General features: G+C 45.2%; 1 protein-coding gene across 1 annotated transcript in view; it reads right to left on the bottom strand.

Annotated features, from left to right (window-relative positions):
• EPHB1 (EPH receptor B1) overlaps positions 1 to 26,218 on the bottom strand; it is a 956,362-nt gene that overhangs the window by 15,786 nt on the left and 914,358 nt on the right. Inside the window, exons 12-13 of the mRNA XM_078665818.1 lie at positions 20,187 to 20,402; positions 17,205 to 17,354 (exon numbers count right to left, since the gene is read on the bottom strand). Coding sequence (XP_078521944.1) covers positions 17,205 to 17,354; positions 20,187 to 20,402 — 366 coding nt within the window. The remainder of the gene's footprint in view (positions 1 to 17,204; positions 17,355 to 20,186; positions 20,403 to 26,218) is intronic.

Raw genomic sequence — 26,218 nt, 5'->3', positions numbered from 1 at the left:
GCGGCCAGCAGCGCAGCAGCAGGTAAGTTTTTTTACATGTATTTATTATATTCCCTACCCCCACAACTCAGCCCCTTCCCCCGCCCACCACTTGTTAAGAAAGCGAGCTGCTACTGTGTGAATCTCACATTTTAAATCTGGATGGGCAGATACAGTATACAGTGTGTGATCGATTGGCCTCTTCAAGCATTGGTTTATTATTATCAGCTTCTTTCAGTAACTGGGTCAGGGTATTGTCAGTCAGTCAGTCAAAATACTTTTATTCGATTTTTGATAAACTCATAAAAAGACAAACATTTCATACATAGTAATATACAATGACACCTTTACAGTAATAGCTTCAAATACATTGCTTTTTATAAAATTAATAAAAACATTTTCGAAAATATTTACAAAGTTCATTTAACAAAACAATTAATGAGGGCAATTGTGCAAAAAGGCAAAGTGCGGTGCGGAATGTCAATGTGGGCCTCGGAAAGTGAGCAGTCATTAAATGCTAGCTAATGTTTCATGGCTCAATTTGATACATGAAGCCGCTGCCAAGTAATTTCCCATGCAAAACATGGTACGAATGTTAGTCATTGACAGAAGATACAGAAGTGCCGGTCTGACTTGTGTGAAGCCAGCCTCCCTCAGCATTGGTAAGAAATATTTATTACGGGGTACTGAAAATAATGAGCAGAACATAACAAAATGCATGGTGTCCTGGGTTGAAAAGTTGTCACAGGGACAGGGGGGGCTGATTCTGGTCTTACCCAGGATTGGTAGTTACCTAAATGATAATGAATCAAATTAAATCTAAATTTGGTCAAAAGAAATCTATGGAAAGGTCTAGTAACGATGCTGAGGTAAGGTTCCATAGAAATGGAATTTATTGAGATGTAATGGGACCTCACCATCGGCTTCTGCAATTCTTTTTCCTCACGAGCTAGTCTGGCCAGGGTCAGAAACTGTCTCTTGACTAAAGCTACGTCCATGTTGCTAATGCGTGAGGGAAATTCAAAAAGTTCCAGTCTCCCTATTTGCTCAAAGGACTTCCTCAGGTAATCCAGCCAAGGGATCTTTTTATAATGATCTAAGGACAAGACATCCTCCATGATTAAGTGGTTCAGAGATAACTCCTTGTTGAGCCATGTCCTTAGCCAAAAGATCAACGGGGCCAAACTAAGCCTGTCTGTAATATAGTCCAAGCCCACCTCCGCATGAATAGAATATGTTGGGGTAGAAGTAGGGACTGTCAATAATGAGCGTAAAAACCTATTTTCTGCCCTCTGTATGGGATCTAGCTGGACATATCCCCAAATTGGAGCACCATACATAGCAATAGGGATGCATTTAGTGCTATAGACCTTCAGAAGGGCCTCCATTGGCCTAGCCCCCAATCTTTTTGAGAAGGCCATTAGGGCCCCCACTGACCTGGCCACTGATAGGCTTTTTACCCTCACCTGGGCGCCCCACGATCACCTCTCGTCAAAGAGCACCCCCAGGTAGGGGAAGGTTGCCGTTCTAGAAACTACTTGGCCCTTACACCTGAATGTTTTAGGCTTCCCTTTGCGTCTATGGGCTCCGATTACCATCTTGTGGGATTTGCCAGCATTGACCTTCATGTCCAAATCGTCCATGAAGGCGCCAAATGCGTGCGACAAATTCTGCAGTCCATTACCAGTGCGGGCAATGAGGACTGCGTCATCCGCGTATAGGAGAGCAGGAATCTTAGCTTCTCCTACACGCAGGACATCCCTCTCTGTCTCCTCAAGGTGGCTCCCCAGTCCGTTAATGTAGATAGTAAACAGTAAAGGGGCCAATATGCAGCCCTGCCATACCCCACGCATGGACTTGAACGGGGGACTGCATCTTCCCTCCCTGGTAACCCTGACCATAGCGGACAGGTCCTGATGAAGGGAAGCCATGAACCTAACCAGGACCTCATCTATCCCAATCCTCAATAGGGTGGTCCACAACTTTGACCTGTTCACCAGGTCGAAGGCCGAGGAGAGGTCCATAAACGCTAGGAATAAGGACCCCTCCTTGGCCACCGTATACTTGGCGATCAGGAGGTGCAAATTTGAGCACTGCTCCATTGTCCCCCGCTTCTCCCTAATCCCATATTGAATGTTAGCCAACCCACCACAGTTCTCCATACTCTCCCTCAGCTTGGTTAACAGGACTCTGCCTAGGATCTTAACGGCAGAGTCCAGGAGGGATATAGGCCTGTAACACCCAGGATCATCACGGTGGCCTTTCTTAAAGATTGGGACTATGATGGAGGTTGCCCAAGAGGTTGGAAGGGAGTTACCTGTGGCTGCATTAAATACATTTGTCAGGACTTCCGCCCATAGGCCTGGGGAGTGTTTAAAAAAGTCGGCCGGCACCCCATCAGGGCCCGGTGCTTTATTCTTCGTAGTTTCATGAATGGCTTTTTCCACCTCTCCCTTATTAAAAATCATGGGGGTCGTCTCGCGGGCTGCAGGCAAGCTTAAGGTGCAGTCCGCTGGCGCTCCCTCATAAAGGTAAGTATACTTGTAAGTATACTTGTAAAGCGCACTGTTACTCCATCTCGGAGTGTCCTGGCGCTGTATACCGCTGGGGAACCCGTCCTGGCTTTCCCTGTGAGATGGTCCCTCCTGGGCACCTCCAAGGTGAATCCAGGCATCCCCGGCGCTGATGGGGCCGTTGTGGAGATTAAGCAAGCTATTGCCCAGAGTTGCAGAGTGGGACCCATGGTTAGTGTAGGCACCTCGGCAAGAATTATCGAGTCCGTGGACATTGACCCAAGACCCTGCCGCGTCAGGAATTGAACCCAGGTCCAGGGCCAATCTCTGCTTCAAGGTCTGCCGCTTCTAACCAGTGAGCCACACTTCTCCACAGGGAAACAGCGCTAAAGTGGGTAATCCATTTTTCATCCGAGAGCACACACTCCATGTCTGAATTGGTCGAATCGGAGAAAAAGGGCTGGTTTATTATGGACCAAAACTGACTACTGTCCCTCAGGACGTCCATACTAAGAAGGTTCTCCCAAGCTGTCTTCTTAATTTCCTCTCTCCTTGTTTTAAGGGCCAGCTTGTATAGCTTCCTCTGGGAGGCGATGTTCTTTGTGTCCCTCGGTATGTGTTTGAGTGCCAGCATCAAGGATTTGTGTGCTTTGGAGCAATTCGAGTCAAACCAACGGCAGTGCCTGGAGGCTCCTGCCCTCGAGCTGGCCGTTAGATCGAGCGAGATTTGACTACAAATTGCTTCAAAGGCCCTCGTTATTTCCTGTGCCGGAGCCATGGGGTTTTGACACACCTCTAAGTGTCCTTTGATTTTGGGTAGAATTTCTACATAAAAAGTATCGGGCATCACGCTTGACCACTTTAGCCTTCTCCCCTGGTCCACTGAGCGTAATAAGGGCCGTGGATCTGAAGGGCGGGGCTTAGGCCCCATGTGCTGCCCCCAAGCCACCTCCAATACTACAGGGTTATGATCGCTTTGAGCGGAGACCATTGTATAGTACGAAATTACCCTATTCAAAATCCCTGAGGTCATAAAAATATAGTCAATAATGGACCCCGGAAATGATCCTTTATAGGTGTGGGATCAGTGTTTCACTTCAGGGGAGTTGGGTTCGTAAAAGTTATAGAGGGCCAACAGGTCTTCTAACTCTTCTCCAGCCGGGGAATGTTCGAAGTGTGGACCCACTAGCTCTACTTGCCCCTCGTTATGCCTTATACCGCAGAGGTCTTTGCACGGATGGATATTAAAATCCCCCAATAAGATGAATTCATGATTAAAACGTGTATTTTGACTGACTGAAGATAAGAAGGAATCTAATGTAGCTATGCTATTATTACCAGAGTCCTTGTTCCTTGAATTATAAAAATTGATGTAAAAAGTGCTCTTGGTAGGGGAGACTGACCGTTCGGCTATTAGTACATTTGGGGAGGGGTTTTTAACCAAAATTCAGGGAACCTTTAAGATTTAGGGAGAAAAGGGTTATGAGGCCTCCCATGGCTCTGCCCGCTCTACTTGGGGAAGCAGCTTGGACAAAACTAGTGAAACCATCCAACCAGAAACTGTCTGCAGTGTCCCATGTCTCTTGGAGGGCAATAACTTCATACTTAGAGACCAGGCTCACCCACACCTCATCCTTAACTTTGGTTTTGATCCCTGCCATATTCCAACTGAGAAGTTTGCATGCTGTGGCCTCCTCCCGGTAAGAGAGTCCAGTTAGTGGAGTCTGTTTGTGGCCTAATGGTCAATTGATGCCCTCCATACCCTCCTCACCTGATAGGAGTGCATAACGATTACTAGAGACTAACCCGCTGCCCGCTGCTACACCGCCTGCCGCCTGAGTGTAAGTTGGCGATAAGGCGACCCCTGCCCTCTGGACACAAGATTGAAAAGGACCCACAATACTTCCCCCCCTCGGTAGTTGGTTCAATGATGGACCCGTGATGGAATGGCGATGACTGAGGTAAACTCGCTCTAGGGGGGGGGGTAGAAGAAACCCAGGGGGACAGGTCTCACGTGGTCCTTTGCTGTTATAGCAGAGCCATCCCAAAAAAGTTTATCAGCCACATTGGCCTTGTTGAAATTTATGATCACACAATCCCCCTGAGTAGTCTTTGGTTGTTTTCCAACCCAACCCACCCTCCTTGCAAAGATGAGCGAGCCTGAAAAGTCCTTCCCACTGCATGAGTCAGCACACCAAGTCTTCGTTTTAGATAATAGGGCGGTGGTGGATTCCCTCTCACCCTCGTTGAGCGGTGGCACCCCTATAAACACTGCGACCAGTGGAGCTGCTGCCGGTGGCAAGCTTAAGTTAAACTTGCTCGGTAGTGGTTTCCTATTGTGTGGCGTGGTAGGATGCAACGGGGAGGAAAGGAGAGATGCAGTACTTTCCAGACGTAAGGAGGGAGCACTCAAAGGGTACTGCACACCAGGGACTGTGCCCAGGCTCCTCTGCCCAGGGGCTGAAGAGCTTAAGCTTGGCCCTTCTGTCTTACCAAGGCTGTGTGTCACTGGGCATTTCTTAGGCATCTCAGCAAGTGAAGAATATGAGTTAATTAATTTGTCCAACAGTGAGCATTTCTTGAGGAGACCGGACAGACATGTGTTCAGTGTGTCAACAATGTCTTTTGCTATCCCAACTAGCATCGGCTCGATTCTGGCCATGAAGAGTGCCTCCAGTTGGTCAGCAAGGGGATCAGGGGGTGCGATAAATTCGCTTGCATTGTTGTTTTTTTCCCCCTAACCCGCTTTGAAGGTTGGACGGCCGGCTGAGGACGCGGCGCTGGGTCATCTGCAGGATAGCTGGGGTGGTCAGTGGAGCCGCGGGGGTAGGGTGAGTTAAGATGGTCACCACGGGTTCCAGTGGTATGGGGGGTGCATTGGACAGTAAACCCTGGATGCTTGAGCGTGTAGCCTCAGTGGAAGGAGACTCTACCAAGCAGGGGGCTGTCAAACCCAGTTCTTGTTCGGCATTCTCAATTTCTTTGCTAAGAACCCCCACCGCAGATGATAAATAGGACAGTATAGACTTGGAGTGTCTAGGCATTTTGGAATTTTTCCCCTCCTCCTCGCAGTTAGTTGCTTTCTTGCGCTTACCCATTTATGATGGTTGTTAGAGGGGTGGCCCCGCCCCGCCTCCTTCTGCCTTGGACTGCCAAAGACTGCCCCGCCCATGTCCCGGTCTTCTCCCGGGCAGCCTCCGCGCGCGACTCGCGGGGCGAGAGGCGTTCCGCTGATTTCAAGCGCCTCCGGGCGCGTCTACCGTGTCACAGGCTAGCCGGGGCAGCAGGGAGTTGTGGTTCTCCCGCTGCTGCTGGTAGGTCCGGCGTGCAGTGTGAGCCGTTTCCCTCACGGCGGTCCTGGGGGGCGAGATGATAGCCGTTGCCCTCACGGCGTGTTGGCAGGTGAGTACCTGTGTGTCATTGTCGATCATCTAACAGGATAATTCCTCTCTCTTCGCTAGGCTGTTGGTAGTTTTTATCATTTCACATCCTATGTACCGCTTGCATTCCCACACATTTGGGACTATTTTAAATCTAAAAACCACACTCAACCATTTCTTTTTGGTATATTCATTTTTTGTCTGGTATAATCCGTGTATTCAGAAAATCCTTATTAAAACTGTAGTTAGCCACGACATTGTCCCACATTTTTTTAAATTACATACATGCACGCAAGGACTTTGCTAGCTCTCTTGGTCTGTTGTGCAGGTGTTCACATTTTGTTAAGAACCCCACAGCGTATAAGCATAGAGCAATGAGTCTTGATCTACTCTTCTTCAAATGGGTGTGTCTTCAGCCCCTTTCTGAAATGGAGCAGGGCTGATGAATAAATGGATTTAGTTCTAGATTCTGGGTGCACAGATGGACAAGGCCTGACATCTAGTGTATTTTTATTTTTTGCACTTCATCTCCAGTCTTATGACGTCCTGGAAACAGGTGTGCCGAAAGCCTAAAGAGATGGTGAGTTTGCCAGCCACACAAGCAGTGGTGCTGGTTGCGACGGCTTTGTACATGACGGTTCTAAAGATGTTAAAGGTTAGCAAGAGCAGCCACTGGAGTTCCATCAGGGTGTGGGTCATGTGGTCATATTTCTTTAGGACTTTGAAGAGGTGCGATGCTGCTGCATGCAGGAAGCCTTTAAGGAAGGGAACTTGTTTGTTTTACTTTACTAAAAACGACTCCAAGATGGCAGGGGGCAGGCTTTAATGTTCTCACATGAAAACAACATTTCCCCACTCCTGTGTGATGGTATTGTTCCATTAATCCCAGACCTAAAGGCCTTTTCAATGCTTGTTCTGATTGTGGCTGTCTCTTTCACTCTCTATGTTGCATTTCTCTTTACATTAATAAGTGTGTCTCTGTGACCACGGCTGTACTCAGAACCAAAACCGGCCCTGCAAACAGCTCGGGCAGCTCCCGGGGGAGGGGGTGCTAGTTGGAAGCACCCCTCCCATCTCACCGCTGCCACTTTTGTTAGAGGGGGCCGATATTGCAGCTATGCTGCAAAACCGCCCCAATAACAACAAGCATTTGCAATGCAATAGGTCTCGCATTAGGAAAGTTTGAGCAATCGGTATTGTAAATGACACATTTTTTATTTATGTTTTGTTTTTGAAAATAGCGAAATTAATAGCTTTGTCATTTACAATGCCAATAGTTATAACTTTCGCAATTGCGACACCTATAGCATTTGTAATGCAATATGTGTTGTATTTACGTGACTTACATGTATTGATATTACAAATAACAATGGCTTTTAATTTTTTTTTCAATAATTAATACTTAAATAAAAGTTATTGTAATTTATAATGGCAATAGCTTAAAGTTTTGTATTTGTGAAGATTATGTTCAGTGTATTTTATTGTGACGAAAATCCAAGAACAGAAGTGAAATATTAACATCTTTTTGTTACATTTGTAATAAAGCTTGAAACATTGAGAGAACATATTTGAACCAGGTGTTGTTGAATGGTTGTACAGTTTGATGCTGTGGTAGCGCTGAATGATGTTGTGATGGCAAACGAGTGATGCTGTAGCATTCAGTGATGCTGTGTTAGCGCATAGTGATGTTGCGGTGCCCCTGAGTGATCCTGTGGTGGTGCGGAGTGATGCTGTATGCTATGCTATGTTTTGTTTTGCTATCCTATGTTTTGTTTAGTTATGCTATGCTATGCTTTGCTAGCCTATGCTTTTTTGCTATGCTATGCTGTGTTTTGTTATGCTATGCTATGTTTTGCTATGCTATGCTGGTGAGGGTGTGTGAGGGTGAGTGGGTGTGAGGGTGAGGGTGTGTGAGGGTTGTGAGGGTGTGTGAGGGTGTGTGTGAGTGAGGGTGTGTGAGGGGATGTGGGGGTGTGAGGGTGAGGGGGTGTGAGGGTGCAAGGGTGGGTGAGAGTGTGAGGATGAGTGAGGGTGTGTGAGGGTGAGAGGGGGTGTGAGGGTGGGGGTGAGGGGGTGTGAGGGTGAGGGTGTGTGAGTGAGAGGGTGTGTGAGGGTGAGGGGGTGTGAGGGTGAGGGGGTGTGAGGGTGAGGGGGTGAGGGTGAGGGGGTGTGAGGGTGAGGGTGTGTGAGGGGGTGAGGGTGTGTGATTGGGAGGGGGTGTGAGGGTGATGGGTGTGAGGGTGAGGGTGTGTGCAGGTGTGTGAGGGTGTGCGGGTGAGGGGGTGTGAGGGTGAGGGATGGTGAGGGGGAGTCAGGGTGAGGGGATGTGTGAGGGGTGCGAGGGTGTGGGGGTGTGAGGGTGAGGGGGTGTGAGACAGCACTGAAGAAGGCTTAAGAGGATAAAGAGAAGGAAAGACAACAGAGGAGGTGCAGAGCACAACAGAGGGAAGAGAACAGGGAAAGACAACATAAAGGAGAGAGAAACAGGAAGACAACAGGGAGGGAGTAAAATCACCTTGAAGAACAGAGAGCTGGGAGAGAACAGATCCGTAGGAGAGAGAAGGGAAGACAGAGTGGAGGACACCGGAAAGAGGGGGAGGAGAGGCAAGGTGGGCGGTAGAGAGAAGAAAGACTGCAGAGAAGGAATGGAGCTCAGCTAAGGACCCAGAGCTGGGAGAGGGCAGCCCTGTAGGAGACAGAAGGGGTGGACGGAGAAGAAGGGAGAGACATACCTGTAGAAGACGGGGGGAGGAGACAGCAGGAAGGAACTGAGGGATCGCAGAGGAGAAAAAAACTCAGAGAGAGGTAACATTACGAGGAGAGAGAAAGGAGTGAACAGGCAGGGCGCCACAAAAGACAGAGGACAGGGACAGACAAAACAGCTGGAAATAGAATGAAAGACAGCAGACAAGCAGTGGAGTAACAGATGAGGGAAAGCAAGGAAATGCCACGTGGGTAGTCAATGCAAGGAACGACCGCAAAGAAGGACTGCGGCAGGAGAGCGCCGAGGAAATTAACCGAGAGGAACTGCAAGATTAAGTGAGAAAGGAGAGTCGAAGAGCAGAAAATTGGGATGAGGAAGACAAACATAAATGAATAAGGAGGAAAGAATGAGGCTAGAGGCGATGAGATGAAAGGAGTGAGTGACGGACTGAAAATAAAAGTGCAAGGGAGAGAACGGAGAAGTTAGAGAAAGTAGGCAGAGGACGTATGGAAAAGAGAGAGGGGTGATTGAGTGGAAGGTGAGAGGGAACAGGAGCTAACATTGTGTAGGAGCAGAAATACTGGCAGCGCTGCACAAATCAACATTACATACAAGTGTGTCACAAAATTACATAGCGTTGTATAATATAACAACATAACATAAACAGCACAACATGGAATGTTAGGAGGAAAGGTGGGGAAAGGAAGCAAGAGAGAGTGGGGGAAGTGAAGCCAGAGTAGGTAGAACTTAGAAGGGATTGAGGAGAAATAGGAAACAAGTAAATAAAGACTCACGAGAGCGAGGCCAGCAAGTTCGGGAGGGCATTCCTTTGAAGTCTGATGGGGGGGGGGTCAGGGGAGCGGCTTCCTTTGAAGTCTGATGCCAAGGCTCAAACAAATGGTGGGGTGCGATCGGCTTCCTTTCAAGTCTGATGGGGGGGGGGAGCAAATGGCGAGCGCGCGCCAGGCGCACATGCACTGGCCATAATCCGCATTCCAAAGCCCTCTGGTAGGCTTTCCTGGAGCCCAAAACTGGCCCCCACTCTGGCGGCCCAGTAGGGAAACGCCCAGTGCCCACTACGGCCAGTCCAGCCCTGCCCGTGACTATGTCAGACTCTTTTTGAATTTCCCATGTGTATTATTTTCTTTGACTGTGTTTGCTAATGCCTAGCTGCCTGTCTCTCATCCTGTCATGTGCTCTTTCTCTCTCTGCATCCAATAGCCCCTTTCTCACAGATTTTCTCCACCTGATTTCCAGTCTCCCATTCTGTAATTGTGTCCATGTCTGTGAAAAGTTGATGTTTCTCCGCATGAGACTCATAGTACCTTTCTCTCTTCTGTTTTCGTGTGGCTGTGCCTTCTTGTTTCCATGTTTTTTGTGCGTGCTACAGTAGCTTATTGTGGAATTTCTCTCTAGCTGGTTCACTCCGCATTCACAAAAGTAACTAATATTTGTTATCTCATATACTAGGAGCACGTGGTTGACTCGCAGCGAATCATATAGGAACTATTTGTGACCGTTTTTCAATCACTTTATTGATTCAATTTGTTTTTAAAATCGATTCGGCCACCTGGCCTTTGATGCAATGAAATATGTGTCATACAGTAAAAACATAACACAATGGTAATAATATGTTTGGACAAGTGTGACATAAACAATCAATTGTTTCTTTTCACCATTACAAAAAGGACTGAAACATCGAGACCAGTAAAATGTGCTCGGGGAATACTTGATGTAAAGTAACTGGAGGCCGGACTGAGAATCAATCTCAAAATTGAATATGGAAGAAGAGAAAAAAGAGTGAGTTGGATTTTTAATTGTAAAAAGTCTTAGAGTTACTCTAAGGGGCACAGGTAAGAAGGTTTCAACGGTGTTGATATATTTTAATGAAAAATTCTTATGAATTCTATACTTGCGCTGGGCTTGATCACGCTCTGCATGGGGCACGATCGTGAGAACAAGGGCTTCACATCACAGAACCACATGGCGACATCAGATTTGGTATTAAACACAGGCCAGATTAACATCAGCCGCTCCAGACAGGAGACTGCACTTCACTTTGCAGTGTTTGCCTCTTCTTTAGCAAAGGTTTGCTTATTACTCAGTCAACATCCAGTTTAGATGCAGCCAATATCTTGATTCGCATGAGAAAGTTTAAGCTGCTAACGTGGCTGAGGTGATGCGACCAAATGCACATTAATAATGACCAGATTTCTCTCAATCTCTTCCTGTGAATGATCCATGTTGTCAATGATGGATGGCACTTCAGTTGAGACCTTTGGGTCGACTCAGTAAGCCTCACAGGAAGTTGACCTATATCCGCCTTCCATTTTCCATCTGGACACTGGCCCTTTTATTTGCAGTGCCACTGGTGAGAGGATACTTGTTATTCCTCATTACTTTGCTTGCCTTTCATGGTTATCTCTTTCAATTCTAACTGTGTGGCATGATCAATTGTGTTGTGCAGACATGATTTGGAATAAGGCAGCTCAGAGGTGTGGTGCAGCTGCCGGGTGCCTGACTCCAGACCACGGGGTTCACGGTTCGATCCCCAGCACCTGCGGCAGGTTAGCGCAGCACCATGTGACTCTGGGCAATAGCTCGGTTAATCTTCCCGATGGCCCCCAGTGCCGGTACACCTCTCCCGAGGTACCTGTGTGTGTTACAAATGCTGGAATTTAATTTCATCGAGGGCAGTATTGTTTTCCTTATCGTCAGTCGGTAGATGCATGCGGTTGGTGTTGATGTTAGTCTTGGTTGAATTATGTTTGTCAGTCTTGTCTGAGTTTCCTTGCTTATTTCATTAAGGATTCTTTTTAGACCTGACATTTCTATTTGTAGTCTCCCAATTAATCAGCTCTGTGCACTTATTATTGGTGTTTCAAATAAGAAACCCCTTCAGAGGGGACAGGGTTCAAGGGGGACAGGCAGCTGGTTCGAGAGGTCCAGAAGCCCGTGCTCCTAGTGGCAATTGCAAAATTCAATGATGGGGCTGGTGTTCCTTGGTAAAACTAGAGAATAAGAAAGGCCAGATTTCTCAGAGTGTGTAGAGAGCCTGTGTCAGGGTAATGAGTGTGGACAGTCAATGGGACGGTTTATGGTGCCCTCACACATCCCCTAGAGGATGTCATGCTTCATAATAGAGTGGTGCTCCTCGTTGGGCCTGAGCACCACCCCGAAGGGTCGCATTAGCAGAGATATTTTTCAAGGCTGCGGTATAGATGAGTGCAAGTGAGGTGCATTGTGACATGGGGTGTAATGTGCAAGTTAAAACTGGTAAGGGAGTTTCCAACGCAAAGCTTTATTGACAGGGATACCCTTTTAGGGATACAAAACCCTATGATAGGTTGGAGCTACCTCTGGGTTTCGAAGGAACCTGGGTAGTCAACAAGTATGAGCACAAGTGAAAGAAATCCAATTACTGTCTCAAGAGAGGGACCTACTAGTAGCTACCCCTTAATAAATGTGTTGACCTGATTTGTGACAGTGTTGGTCATAGGGATCCTGGGTGCTTCATCAGGACAAAAAACAAAAATATATAGTGGATTAACTTCCCCACATTGAGGGGTGACTTTTCGTGCTACCTACTGTGTGTGTGTGTGTTGTGTTGTTCTGGGTCCGACCGGTATGGAAAGAGAAAGCATAGTAGTTGAAATATTGAAAGCGCTGGTAGAGCGTTTGCTGTTCCAACAGTGAAATCCCTTGGTCGAAGGTCACTCCTATAGTACCCCAATCGTGTGTAGTATTGTCTGTGCTAGAAGCATTAAAAACAGGAGTATGTAATTGTGCATTAGAAAATGATCAACAGTAAGACTCAGGATGATGATCATGGTAGAGAACCCACAAGAGTGAGTAGGCATAGTGATGTCAACAGAGGACAACAACACTGTAGCCTGGTATTTGCGATCCACATACATCTTATTTCTTTGATTTTGGGATATGTATGTTAGATTAGGCCCAGTTTCAGTGGTTCGCCATATCAGCTTGGGAAGGCATCCGTGAAATCTAAAAACATACATCGATGCTGGCTCAAGTGTTATCTATATTGTTTCATAGAGTCTAGCTGAGTGAAATTTATCATATATAAACTCGCAAAAAAAAATACAGAAATGCTTCAAGATGGTATTTGTTTCTCGCATCTTGCATGAAAACCTGGTTGTTTTAGATACAACTTGCAAATGCCACATAGTACTATGCTCCACCTGAAGGTTCTCATGGGCATATGTCGGCATTGTTGTTGGATGAAGCGTACATCATAATCGTACAGTACAACGTTACAATATGGACATTTATGACATACATGGAAATACATACACAAACTGGTGGCCCCTCGATATTTGCATCGCAAGGAACATATATGATAGGTGCAGAGGCTGGTGGTGAGTGATATGGCTATGCCGAGTTATCACCATGGTTGTGCGCCTATTGACACCGTGCTCGCACACAAACGTCTGGTGTCACTTATCACATACTGTTGATCATTTTCTAATGCACCATTACATACTCCTGTTTTTAATGCTTGTAGCACAGATAATACTACACATGATTGGTGTACTATAGGAGTGAACTTTGACCAAGGGATTTCACTGTTGGAACAGCAACCACTCTACCAGTGCTTTTAATATTTTGACTACAATGCTTTCTAATTCCGTACAGGTCGGACCCGGAACAATACAACTCACACACAGTAGGTAGCATGAAAAGGCACCGCTTAGTGTGGGGTATTTTATCCATTATATGTTTTTTGTCCTGATGAATTGCCCCGGATCCCTATGACCAACACAGGCGCAAAACATGTCGACACAGTTATTGAGGTGTGACCACTACTAGGTCCCACTCTTGAGACAGTAATGGAGATCTCTTACTTGCTGCTGGGGTTAAAGGTTGAGAGGACTGCATGGTTTTGTTTGCCTCTCCTTGTCTGTCCTCCCTCGGGGTTGGTTTGTCTGTGGGTTTGAAGTCTTGTCTTGGGATGCCCAATTGATTTCAGGGGTAATCTGTCTTTCCTCTTGTTTGGGAGATTCTTGAACAGCAGAGCCCTGCCCTATGAATCAGCCTTCCTAAGTGGGGCACCTGTCCCTACTTTCTTAATTTCTCCAAACTTATTTTTGTTTTGGGCTTATCAGTGAAATAAAAGTCTCCGTGAGACATTTTGTGCTTCTTGTAGTTGAACTTGAATCATGTTATAACTTGGGTTGAAGAACGGGGATGGCTGTTGGAAAGCGTACCATGACTTGCTAATGAGGATTGCAACATTACAATTGGATATGGAGCTTTAAGGCTGTTAGTGTAAGTAGTATTGGTAGAAGGGGTTGACAGGCCATCCATATTTCCCCCATTTCCTGTTTAGGACCTCCGAATCCCTAGTCTCTCATGGTTCATCTTTCTTGTTGAGGCTCAGCTATGGGCACTCTTTTCACTGTCATAGCTGCATTTGATGCTGGTGTTGCAGGTGGAATGGCTAAATATGGTCCAGGCACAGTCGGGGCTGATCCCAAGTTATATCTAGTATTTCTACTGGATCAGCTAGGATGGATGTTGAGGGTAACAGCGTTTCTAACTTCCGCTATATGGTGGTGCCCGTCTTGCCTTTCACTCCATGAGTTAGTTAGCCGCCATGCATTTCACAATAAATTTCAGTAATTTTCCTCTGAACCCCTGAATTCAATGTCATGATCTAGTTTAGCCTTCTGCTTCACATCAGATGAAAGTGGTTTTTTTTTGGGGGGGGCTGCCTTTTTTTCTTTCACTGGTAACAAGCATACTCACAGGGGATTTTCCTTCACTTGAGATTAAGTGAATGAGCAGAGTGAAATCCTCTTGGTTTGAGTGGAGGCCTAAATAAATGAGCATATGAAGAGAACACATCCCCTCACTCTACCATTAAAGTGATGTATATGAGTAACAGACGATCAAACACACAAAAACCTTAACTATCAATTGAAATAGTGGATGCAAAGCTGGGCAGAGCTAATAAATCACCCTTTTACCCATACAAAAGCCATAAAAAAGGTGAAACAGCAATCACGCATGCACACCCTTGAACACACACCCAGCTCAAGGTGAGTTGGACCTTCAATGAAGCAACAGAGCACCTGATGTTAAGACAGCCAGCCTTTTACTCTATATGCAGCATCTTGTTTCTCTATGATAACTGCACAATTGGGAACGGGCATATTGAGCCCCCTGTCATGGCTTCCCCTCGCAGGGGTGCAACTTGGGTCATCATCCAGTTGCTGCAGGAAGACACAGGTAGAGTCCAAAAGCTGACAGCATACAATCTGCACTAGTCCCGCTGCGAGCACTTCTGTGAGACATACACTACAGGGGCACACATTCGGACACTTCTTTACATTAGTTACTCCTGATAAGTTAATCACTCTACCACAGCCTGTGTGTGGAACAGTAATACAAATCTCTCAACCTATCCGTGCACAACCCTCTCCTTGCATTGACCATCCTACCAGGACCTACACAATGTCTTTTCGGTCATGCCTCCCTCCTTCCAACTACCTGAGATTTTCCCACCATACCTGAAACTACGCAGGTGGCACTGACTCTATACTTTACGCCACACCCTATCAGTTCATATAAGTGTGAAAGTGCTTTCGTAGTAAGGTCCTTCTGGACCCACTTGGCTCACACCTGCTTTAAAGGCCTTACACTGGTTGCCCATCAGAAAATGTGTCATCATCAAGCTTTGCTGCTTGACCTTCAAAGCACTAAGGTATTCCCGACCCATTTATCCCTATTCCAGGCTCCTCCACTAACAACCCTCTTGGTTGCTCGGGTCCACAAACAAAGAACTCCTCGGGATCTCTCACATTTGCACGACTAAATTCAGGGGTCATTAATTTTCTTATCTTGCTCCACTCAGCCAGAACAAACTCCATCTGCATATCCAATCCTGCCCGACCTACCCAATTTTACAAAACATCTAAAAACTTGGCTGTTTTAATTCCACTGTGTATTAGAAAGTGCAGACATACTCCTGCGGCGCGAGTCTCTGCGCTACACAAGAGCCAATAACATAACAAAACACTTCGGTTCTCCTTTATGTTTACATTTCATATGTTTTTAGATTACTTTATTTTAGGCATATTTTAATTACACAATATTATTCTAAGAAGACATTGTACTTGCTGCTTTGCTTTTAGAAAGCCTTTCCTGCTATACTGACTGTACATTTTGTTAAATACTAAGAACAGAATGAGATATCCTAGGGTTTGTTTTGCCCACTTGGAGACAGCATCTCACATCTCGACACATCACTATATCAGAGCTGTACCTCTAACACAGTAGTTTATTATATAAACAATGCCCTGACCCTTTACTGGACAGAGGGGCACTCCAGCCATGTTGGATCTGGAACTAACGCTGTGTTCGACATGCAGCTCTGCTAACGCTGATCTTCCATTCTGATCCTGCAGATATGGGTTTGCCAATCCAACTCCAGACCACGTCATTCAGGAATGGGGTCTCAGGTTCACCTAAGAGATCATGCAGAGAGTACACCCACATGCTCTCAGAGTAGGAGTAGTGATTTGTAGATATTTATAAATCAGACTGCCATGGTTGGACTGTTCAATATTTCCACTATGTTTATAATGCTGGTTACTTTGCTTTGTTTTATGTGCCTAATAATCACAGCTCATTCTTTCTTTGCAAGATTACAATAGTTTCAATAATAGTATTGAAAACTCTATTCATATTTTCCTTGTGTTTACTGGGCATGCATAAGTAAACAACAAAAGGGGTAAGATGTGTTTCCACAATTCCCTTAGGGATCAGAGTGTCATGTTTGAGGTCGCTAAAATCAGCTGCCACCCCAGAAATTTAGAGTTTTGGGCAAGGCACTCTGAGCTAGCTAGGAATTGGGCCTACAGTCTCTCATAGTGTAGATGGACTCAGTCCATGTACTCAGGTTTAAAGTTGTCCTAACACACAGTCCTGCCTTTCCTACTGGAAACCATATAACACTTTATTACACATTTCACTGCCGCAACTACTATGAGAGATGGAGCCCTGGCAACCTCAAATTAGCAATTACTGTTTGTGAAAATGGCCTCTGCTCCCACTACCAGTGCCTGCATTTGGATCGTGCCTTGACAACACAAGGGCTGCGTGTGTAAGACACTGCCATAATAACTCCTACGGTAGTAGTGCATGTGTGAAACACACGACCCTCATGCCTTACAACGCTCTGTTCAGAGGACACTGCTCTGGCTTCTCCCATACTAACATGGTCAGAAGAGTGGACACTGCCCTTGTATTTTCCGCTTTCCTTGAGGTGAATGTAGGATAATGCATTCACACCTTCCTTTCTACCAGAACAATGGGTTGAAGGTATTGTCTTCATGTACTCCACTCTAAAAGGCCTCACTTACTCATCCCACCTTCAAACCTACCAGGCCATGAGTGTGTGACAGTGCCTTTGTAGCTAACGTCTAACCAGTACCTCTCTATGGGACTGTAGTTCTGATGTATCATAAATCCATTCTGTGTCTATGGGGAAGTATGTTCATACATAAGAGCCTAAGTCCTCAAAATAGGCCAATATTGTGAAAGAAAACACTGTCTTACAATAAATCATTGTCATTCAACAGACGTTATGAGGAAGATCCTTACATCTTGGTTGGACATGTCCCAGTACGGCCTCTCGCCAAAGGACATCACCTCCCACATGACAATGCCGTAGCTCCAAACATCACTGGCAGATGTGAACTTACGATATGCAATGGCTTCAGGAGCGGTCCACCGGACTGGGATTTTACCTCCCTAGGACAAAAAATAAACCGATAAAGATTAAGAGAAAGAAGGACTCCTGAGACAGTAATTATAGGAAGGAAGAGAGGATGAATTAAAAGAAGAAAGTAAAATAACGGAGAAGACATTGAGGGAAAAATACAAGAAAGAGAGGACAGGGGGGAGAAAGGGCAAAAGAAAACAAGAGAAACAAACAAGTAGGTAACAAGAAAGAAAGAAAAGTTAATAACGAAGATACACTTGTAATTAGGAATGCCCATCCGTCCACAAATGCCTCCCTTTGCTCCCCCCCATGTACTTTGATTCCTTTGGCAATATTTTAAGGAGATTGAACCAACTGGCGTATCATTTGAGATCACTTGAGTTCTTTGTGTCTTTAGGGATTTCTCCAGAAACTACTGCCCCATGGCCATCTAAAAAAGAACTACCAGTTCATATAGAAACAAAACGGTTAATAAAATCCGGAATATAGGGCCAAATGTATAGAACCAAACATATAGGGTCTCTCTTGCTGGGAACTTCTTTAATTCTGCCTGTGGCGCTCCTATTTTGTGTGAGTAGACATACTAATTCTACTATCTATTTACTTGGATTTTGTGGATCAGAAAGTAGGCTTTGGGAGGTGGACACTGCAACGCCACTATCCGCCTGATTCATCAAGCTAAATTGCACTCGCAAAGGGCAAGATTCTCAGAATCTTGCCTTTTGCGAGTGCAATTTTTGTATTTGGGATTCATCATCCCAAATGCAAAATTCGCTATTTAAGAATTCGCACATTTGCGAAGAATTGAATTTAAGGAATCTCTATTTGAGATTCCTTAAATGCAATTCATGAAGTATTTTAAAATTGCGAAATTGCAATTTTGGGCCGCTATTTACCGAGAGGTCAGACCTCTCGGTAAATAGCAAAAACTTAGAAAAATGCATTTAAATGCATTTTTCTAAGTTGCATGTTACACACACACATGTCCTTTGGACATGTGTGTGCGCAACACCAATGTAGATTACATTTCAGGGGTGCTACAGGGTGTCCTTTGGACACCCCTGCACCCTTGAAATCGCATCCTTATTTGCGATTAGCTAATTGCTAATCGCAAATAAGAAATAACTCCCCATGCATGTAGGCCCATAGGAATGCATGGGGAGTTATTCCTTATTAGCGATTAGCAATTAGCTAATCGCAAATAAGGAATGTGTAGGAATCGCATTTCTTTATGCAATTCCTACATGAATCCCGTTTTGCAAGTCCTTAATAGCGATTCGTTATGAATCGCTATTAGGGGCTCGCAAAACGGGAGATTGATGAATCAGGCTGTATATGTAGATTTTTTGTTTTGTGTCACAGGAACTAATGTCACTGCTACTGCTAACATTTGAGAATACTGCAAGGTTTATTATGTCTCTCTTACCTGGTTCTTCTTAGGAGCTGGTTTATTTGTAGGTTTCAAGTTATGCATTGGGATGATCGAGGGAGTTCAGGGATAATCTGCCTTTCCTTTGATTATAATACTGTTCCCAAAAACTGGTCATAATTTGTAACCAGCATTTATGCTGGCCTATGTACTAACAGACAGTTTACATAATTCCAAACCAGAGTAGATCTCAATCCAGCCAATCCAATTAATATTCATTTGATAGGTTTCAAATTACAACGTACCATGATTGGATACAATAACAGGGATGGTGGTTGCAAGCAGAAGCAGACCCCCATATCTACAATAGCATTTTTTTTTAATTAAAACATTTTTTTCAAAGCGGCCCAATTTACTTAAAGGGCTTGAGGCTGCTTTATAAAAAAATATTTTAACGTTTTTCTGAGACTTGTCAGTGGACCCTTGGACCACTGCCCAGCTCTTAAAAACATTTTCCACAATTAAAAGAGAGAAAGGGGTCTAAAGGGCATCCCTTTCCTCTTCCAAATTTTGTAGCAGAATTATACTGCTGAATTGGCAGAAAGGTAGAGTAGAGAAGGCAGCACTGCTCTAGGGGCATTGCTCCTCATTACATGCTTGTTGCTGGTCAAGGGACCCATGAAGGATGGCGATTACCACATCTTGTGGGCTTGGAAATACCTCTCTTAACCATGCCACTGCCTTTACCTGAGGAATCCTCACATGACTATTGCCTGTAATCAGAAAATATAGAGTTGTCTGGTGGATGAATGTGGGATTAGACTCAACAAAGTTGCTTGTATCACCAGGTAGCTTCAAGTTACTCCTGTAAACACAGTGCTTGTGGAAGGGAGGCATGTGGGAGTATAAGCATTCATTAGCATGTTGACACATTCCACCCGTTCACAGAATGGGTAGCACATGCATTATTGTGTTTACAACCTTTTTGCCCTGGCCCGTCTGAACACTGGTGGACGAGATATGCCGGCTAGTGCTGCATACAGGGTACTGATGACATTGGGAACCACAGATAGCCATATGCTACCATCATAGTGGAGTGAAATATAATTTGGCTTGGGGATCAAACATTTATTCCACTTGAACTGGAGCGTTGCCTATTTTCTCCAATACTTTAAATTCTGTGGCTTCTCTGTACATTGAATGATAGCATTCTTAAAAACTATTCACCAGTCTACTGTAGTTAAGATTTAGAGGCTTACATATGCAACATCATTTACTGTAGAGTCACTAGACTACACAAACTCGCGATCGAATGGCCAATATTAAATGCTGCCATTATTTACACATTCTTACCTTCCACTGTCTGCTTTCCTTGTCTCCCTTTCGTTGGTGAGATTGGATGCAGTGGCATGCTTTGTATGCATAGGGCACTTTTCTCTTCTTTCAGTGTACCTGCTGAAAGCCACTTATGGACAGAAAAACTGCTACTCACCAGGGAACTAGTGTACGTGGGATCTGACGTGTCATCCTGCAAGTATCGCGAGAGGCCGAAGTCAGACACCTTGCACACCAAATTGCTGTTGACCAGGATGTTGCGAGCGGCCAGGTCCCGATGAACATAGTTCATCTCAGCAAGGTACTTCATGCCCGCAGCAATACCCCTCAGCATTCCCACCAGTTGGATCACTGTGAACTGTCCATCGTTGTGCTACACAGAGAGAGAAAGAGCTGCTGATTGAAGGAGGTCAATAGCACACCATTCTATGCTGTATTAGCAGTAAAGGATGCCAATAGCCCCCTTTTTTTCCCATTGGCTGTACGCCCACACAGCTCACACATTTCACCATGTTGCAGCATGACTTTCCCAAAGTCTGGTGCACAAGCTGCCGTTACTATGTTACAAAAGAATTAACTGAACTTCCTTTACCACCATCGGGCATTTCTTCCTCATTTAAACATTGCCGCCATGGAAGCTGTGTACTAGAATCTTCCACATAAGTCATTCTAAGTGGAACTGACATATACGTCTTTCTTGAGATATTGGAACAAGCCAAACTTTTGGAGTAATCCTCACTGGGGGGCCTTCTACGTCCTACAAATCAAGGAGCACTTCAAAATCACGATCCAGAAAAAACATATATGTATTAAGGTTATTTGTGGCATGAAGACTATAGACCAAATAAACAAGTAATTTGCCTTTGATAATTGCATCTGACTGGATCTGGAAATGTTTCATGAGCAGAATCCCTCCGTGCTGGTAGGTGGCCTCGTTCAGCTCCACGTGTCATCATCAGTGTCGTCCACGCCGGAAGTGATGTGCACGGTGCCTATATAAGCACCAGCCCAACGCTCTGATATCAGTTTCTTTTTGCGACTTTCCAAGCCAGGTGTGCGAAGCTACGAAGCACACTGACCACTGCCTAGTTGACATCCAGCCACACCAGGAGAAAAATCTCCAAAAACTTCGACAAAAAGTCAAAAAAGGTCAGTCAGAAATTAACTGGGGGTGGCTCACTGGATCTGCGCTGACTGGTGCGGAAAGAAGAAAACTGACGTTAGCACACTGGGTTGGCTCGTATATAGGCACTGCGCAAGTCACTTCCGGTGCAGACGATACCACGCAGAGCCGGATGACGCCGGCGCTCAGGGGTACTGCTCACGAAAAATTTCCAGATCCAGTCTTACTTTTGGGAATAATTCTAAGGTAAGTTATCTGCAGCTAGAAGTCTCTATCAGATCACCAATGGGTGTTCCTGTACGTTGTTCAAATCATTTAGGGATATAAGGCACGTTGAGGTGGCCGTCCTCACTTCAGGAATGGAATGCTACATATAGGCGATGGATGGGGGTTCACTATACTTTAAATCAGCTATGCACATTTACAGTGGCATTCAATCCAATCATCTGATATGATGAGGGAGGATTCCAATGTGTAGAGTAAAAAGTGCAGAGAAGGATGGATGAAAGAAAAGTTAGCACAGGAGAAGAGGACGAAATATAGGACGGAAAAAGATTAATGTGGATGTATGGAAACAGGAACTGTGAAAGAGAAAGCTAAAGTAGAAAAGAGGTACGACCATAGGAATAGAATTAATTCCACCTGCGATCTTTTGTGCGTGTGACACACACTGCATCTTCTTAAATGTTAAAAATATGCTACCTTTGCATAACTTTTCTGGTAAGCACTATTGCTTCTACACTAACCAAATCATTAAGTAACGCTAGCCCTAATGCTAACCCTAATAATGTGAGATAAATGCGAGAAAATTAATAATGTCAATAATTTAATTATCTTAAAAATAGGATACTGCATATTCCTAATTCATGTTAAATAATTGATAATATTAATGACAGATAAAACAAAGAAACAACATGAGGGAATGCCTTCCATAACAAATGTTGACTATGACATTTTATTCAATAAATTATATTAATAAAACCAGATAAGTCTGTCTCCAAAGTAATGTAATCATGTAAATATGTTATATGTTTTTCTCTCTCTTTCCATATACATCTATATATTTATATATATGTGTATATATATATATATATAGATATATATATTTAGATATATTAAGCTAATCCTAAATGAAAACCTTCCAAGTGACGTCATTATTTTGCTTTCATATAAACTTTTTAAGTCATTTAATCTGATCAACTTAATGTGTCTTCCTTTAAATTAACTCTTAAAGTACTAATGGATTTATTTATATGTTCAAATTTCAGATGATAAGATCGAAAGCTATGTGCACGTGATGAGAATTATTGAATTTATTTCGTTCATAGTGATGTCACGTAGAAGTAATGGAGTCCAAGAAAAAGGGCTGTTCAAATATTGTACCTTTTTAGGCAGATGCTTATGATACAATGGAATTGATACCTGAAAGATAAGTTGGTTGTTCTTCTATAATAGCAATGCTGCACAGCTTTTTAAAAACGTAATTCTGTCATAAGAAGAAACAAGCAATGGCAATCCCAATAGTTGTAGCTATATTGTGCCATGGGGCGTAACACAAACTCCTGCGTCCCCTGCGGTGCAGGGGGGCCCTCGAGCTGCAGGGGGCCCCCTCAGCCCAGTACTTAGGACTGAGCAATCCAGGTTAAATCATGAGCGGGGGCCCCTCCGTGTACATTGCAGGGGAGCCCCTTAAACTTTAGTTACATCACTGTATTGTGCTGCTCCCGGCGGTCACATAGACAGACCACTAACCCTGCACATGTATGATCAGAGTCTTTTAACTTTGATGGAAAAAGGTGCCACAACCAAGAAAGAGCTTCTACCTGTTCTGGTGCAGTGGGACATGAGCACAGCCTAAAAGTCATGAGAGGAGGAACATGGCATACCAGAGGTAATGCAGGACTGAATCTGGGAGCTGAGATGGCTGGGACAGTGCCAACAAGTGCTCTTTGTACCATGCAAAGTGTCTTAAACCAGATCCATCTATTGACTGGTTACTTGGGAAACAGGTCCAAATAGGAAGCATGCTGAAGTAATTTAAGCAACAGAAGTGGCATCTGCATTTTGCACAATCTGAAGGTGAGAGATAATATATTTAGGTAAACCAAACAAGACTCCATTCCTATAATCTGAACAGGATGATATAGTTGCCTACATGATAAACTTCCTCCCTTCTATTTTGCAACAAGGAAGACATTTCCTGAAGCTCTTCAAAAGGGAGTAATCTTATTGACATACGGACTGAAGGTAAGATAATCACTGAGAGTAACATTGACATTTTTGGTAAATGTAACAGGGACAGGAGGTGCCTCAAAACCCACTGACAACCAAACAGTGGTGGAAGTCTATGGATGATCCCCTAAAACCAACACCTTTGTATTACCCACATACAAATTCAAAAGTTTCTTGGCCGTCCAACATGCAACTAAAGTAAGCCATGCCCAAAGTTTAAGGGTGAAACCAGAATTACTACCACTCTGTTGTATCAGGAATTGATAAACAACAATGTAGTTATAGAAAAGAAATACAAAACCAAGTATTAGGGCAACTAAAGGGGTTAACTAAATGTTACTGCATGCCAAATAACACGATCGTACTTAATAAATCAGTGTCTCGTGTTTTTACTTGTAAAAAGAAACAAGCATTTACAATGCAACGGTTTTGCCTTTGGAAAAGTTAGAGCTATTGGCATTGTAAATGACAATTTCTTTATTTATGTGTTCGTTTTGAAAACTGATAAATAAATGGCATTGTCCTTTACAATGCCAATAGCTTAATCTCTCGCAAATGCCACACACACCCACACCGAACCCCCCACACAGAGCCCCCTCACACACACAGGGCCCCCCTACACACACACCCACAGAGCCCACACACACCCACACAGAGCCCTCACACACACTGCGAGACCCCCCACACACCCAGACTGAGCCCTCCACACACCCACGCAGAGCCCCCCCACACACACCCACAAAGAGCCCCCCACACACCCACACAGAGCCCCTCCACAGACCCACACAGAGTCCCCTCACACACCCACAAAGAGCCCCCCCACACACCCACACAGAGCCCTCCCACACACCCACACAGAGCCCTCCACACACCCACAGAGCCCTCCACATACCCACACAGAGCCCCCCACACACCCACACAGAGCCCCACACACACCCACACAGAGACCCACACAGAGCCCCACACACACCCACACAGAGCCACCCACACAGAGCCCTCCACACACTGCGAGCCCCCTGTGCAAGTTATACACTGAACCGACCGCATAGGTAACCAATAGGTGTAAAAAGGACTTCAAAGGTGACAGACTGGGGAGAGAGATGATGATGTAGGAGTGAGAGATAGAGGGATTGTGCAGATAAAAGAGGAGTGTTAAAAGGGTTGTACACAGCAAGAAGTCTGAGAGGGAGTGTGTAGATAATGGGTAGGTTTGGGTGGGAGAAGCTCTTTGTGTAACATCAGTTGTACAAAGGATTGTACAGGCAACAAACAAGTGTGAAAGGGGCTGCAATGATGTACACTGGTGAAAGGGAGTGCTGCAGACAATAGCGAGGTGTCACAGAGGAACAGCAGACAGTAGGTAGGTGTGAGATAGCTGGGCTGTGAAACTAACTCAAAGATGGGAAAGGGTTCTTCACAGGCAAGAGACAGGTGTCAAAGGGTGTAAAATACTTTTGCACAGAGCAGGCTGTGAGAGATGGGGGAAAGCAAGTCACAATGCACTTTATTTCCAACAGGCTTGTGTTATCTGCAGAAAATGGTCAGCACCAAAGGAGATAAACATGAGGCCAAGTGAAGGCACCCAAGGGGTGCAGCAGTAGATTAACCACCCAAGAGGGGGATTTAGAAAGTACCACATAATCACAGTACATTAAGAGCACAACACAAAGCCTTGTCCGTGCCAGAAAGTAAGGGGTATAACTAAATGCATACGTACCACTAACGTCAATTTCTGTGGCTTAATGTGCAGTTTCATGCCACAAAAACTATAACTGAGCCCACAGTATTACAATGGACAATGCATCGCTTCCAGTTCACACTGGTCATTGTATAATTATGTAAGGCAGGGTGCCTATTTTGGAGGCGAACGTAGCAGACAATCTGTAACAAAACTATTTTAAAAGAAATGTCACATGTATTTCTTTCCGCTGAGGTATAAAGATGCTTAAAGCACAAGTATTGACAAAAACAACAGAAATGGCCTTTGGGACTCATTGATTTTGCCACTGGTTTTTAGCAATGACCTACTGCGTGCATGTTGTTGTGAGTGTGTAAGAGGCATGCGTGTGGTTGTCAGTGTGTGAGGGGTGCGCGTGTGGTTGTGAGTGTGTAAGAGGCGTGAGTGTGTTAGGCGTGCGTGTGCCTCCAGAGTGCTGGTCTGTGAAGGGTGCGCGTGGGGCTGATGGCGTGCATGTTGTTAGTGTGTAAAAGGCGTGCGTGTGGTTGTGAGTGTGTAAGAGGCGTGCGTGTGGTTGTGAGTGTGTATAAGGTGTGCGTGTTGTGAGTGTGTATAAGGTGTGCGTGTGGTTGTGAGTGTGTAAGAGGCGTGCGTGTGGTTGCGAGTGTGTAAGAGGCGTGCGTGTGGTTGTCAGTGTGTGAGGGGTGCGCGTGTGGTTGTGAGTGTGTAAGAGGTGTGTCTGAGTGTGTAAGAGGCGTGCGTGTGGTTGTCAGTGTGTGAGGGGTGCACGTGTGGTTGTGAGTGTGTAAGAGGCGTGCGTGTGGTTGTCAGGATGTGAGGGGCGTGCGTGTGGTTGTGAGTGTGAGGGGTGCGCGTGTGGTTGTGAGTAAGAGGCATGCGTGTGGTTGTGAGTGTGTAAGAGGTGTGCGTGTGCCTCCAGAGTGCTGGTCTGTGAAGGGTGCACGTGGTGCTGAGGGCTGTTGTGAGTGATTGCTGCAGCATGGGTGTGTGCCTGAGCTGTCAGTGGGGCCAGACTGCTAGAATGAGAGCACGGTGTGTTTGGGGTGCTGTGGGGAAAGGACGGCCTGTAGTCTGGAAGAGTCGGAGATGCAAGAGCTGAGTGTAAATGGCCTCCTGTGGGGCACTGGCTGTCATG

This window comes from Lissotriton helveticus, chromosome 11, assembly GCF_964261635.1.
Source record: "Lissotriton helveticus chromosome 11, aLisHel1.1, whole genome shotgun sequence".
Classification (NCBI taxonomy): domain Eukaryota; kingdom Metazoa; phylum Chordata; class Amphibia; order Caudata; family Salamandridae; genus Lissotriton; species Lissotriton helveticus.
Note: the sequence above shows the minus strand (reverse complement) of the source record. Positions and strands in the feature narration are given on the sequence as shown.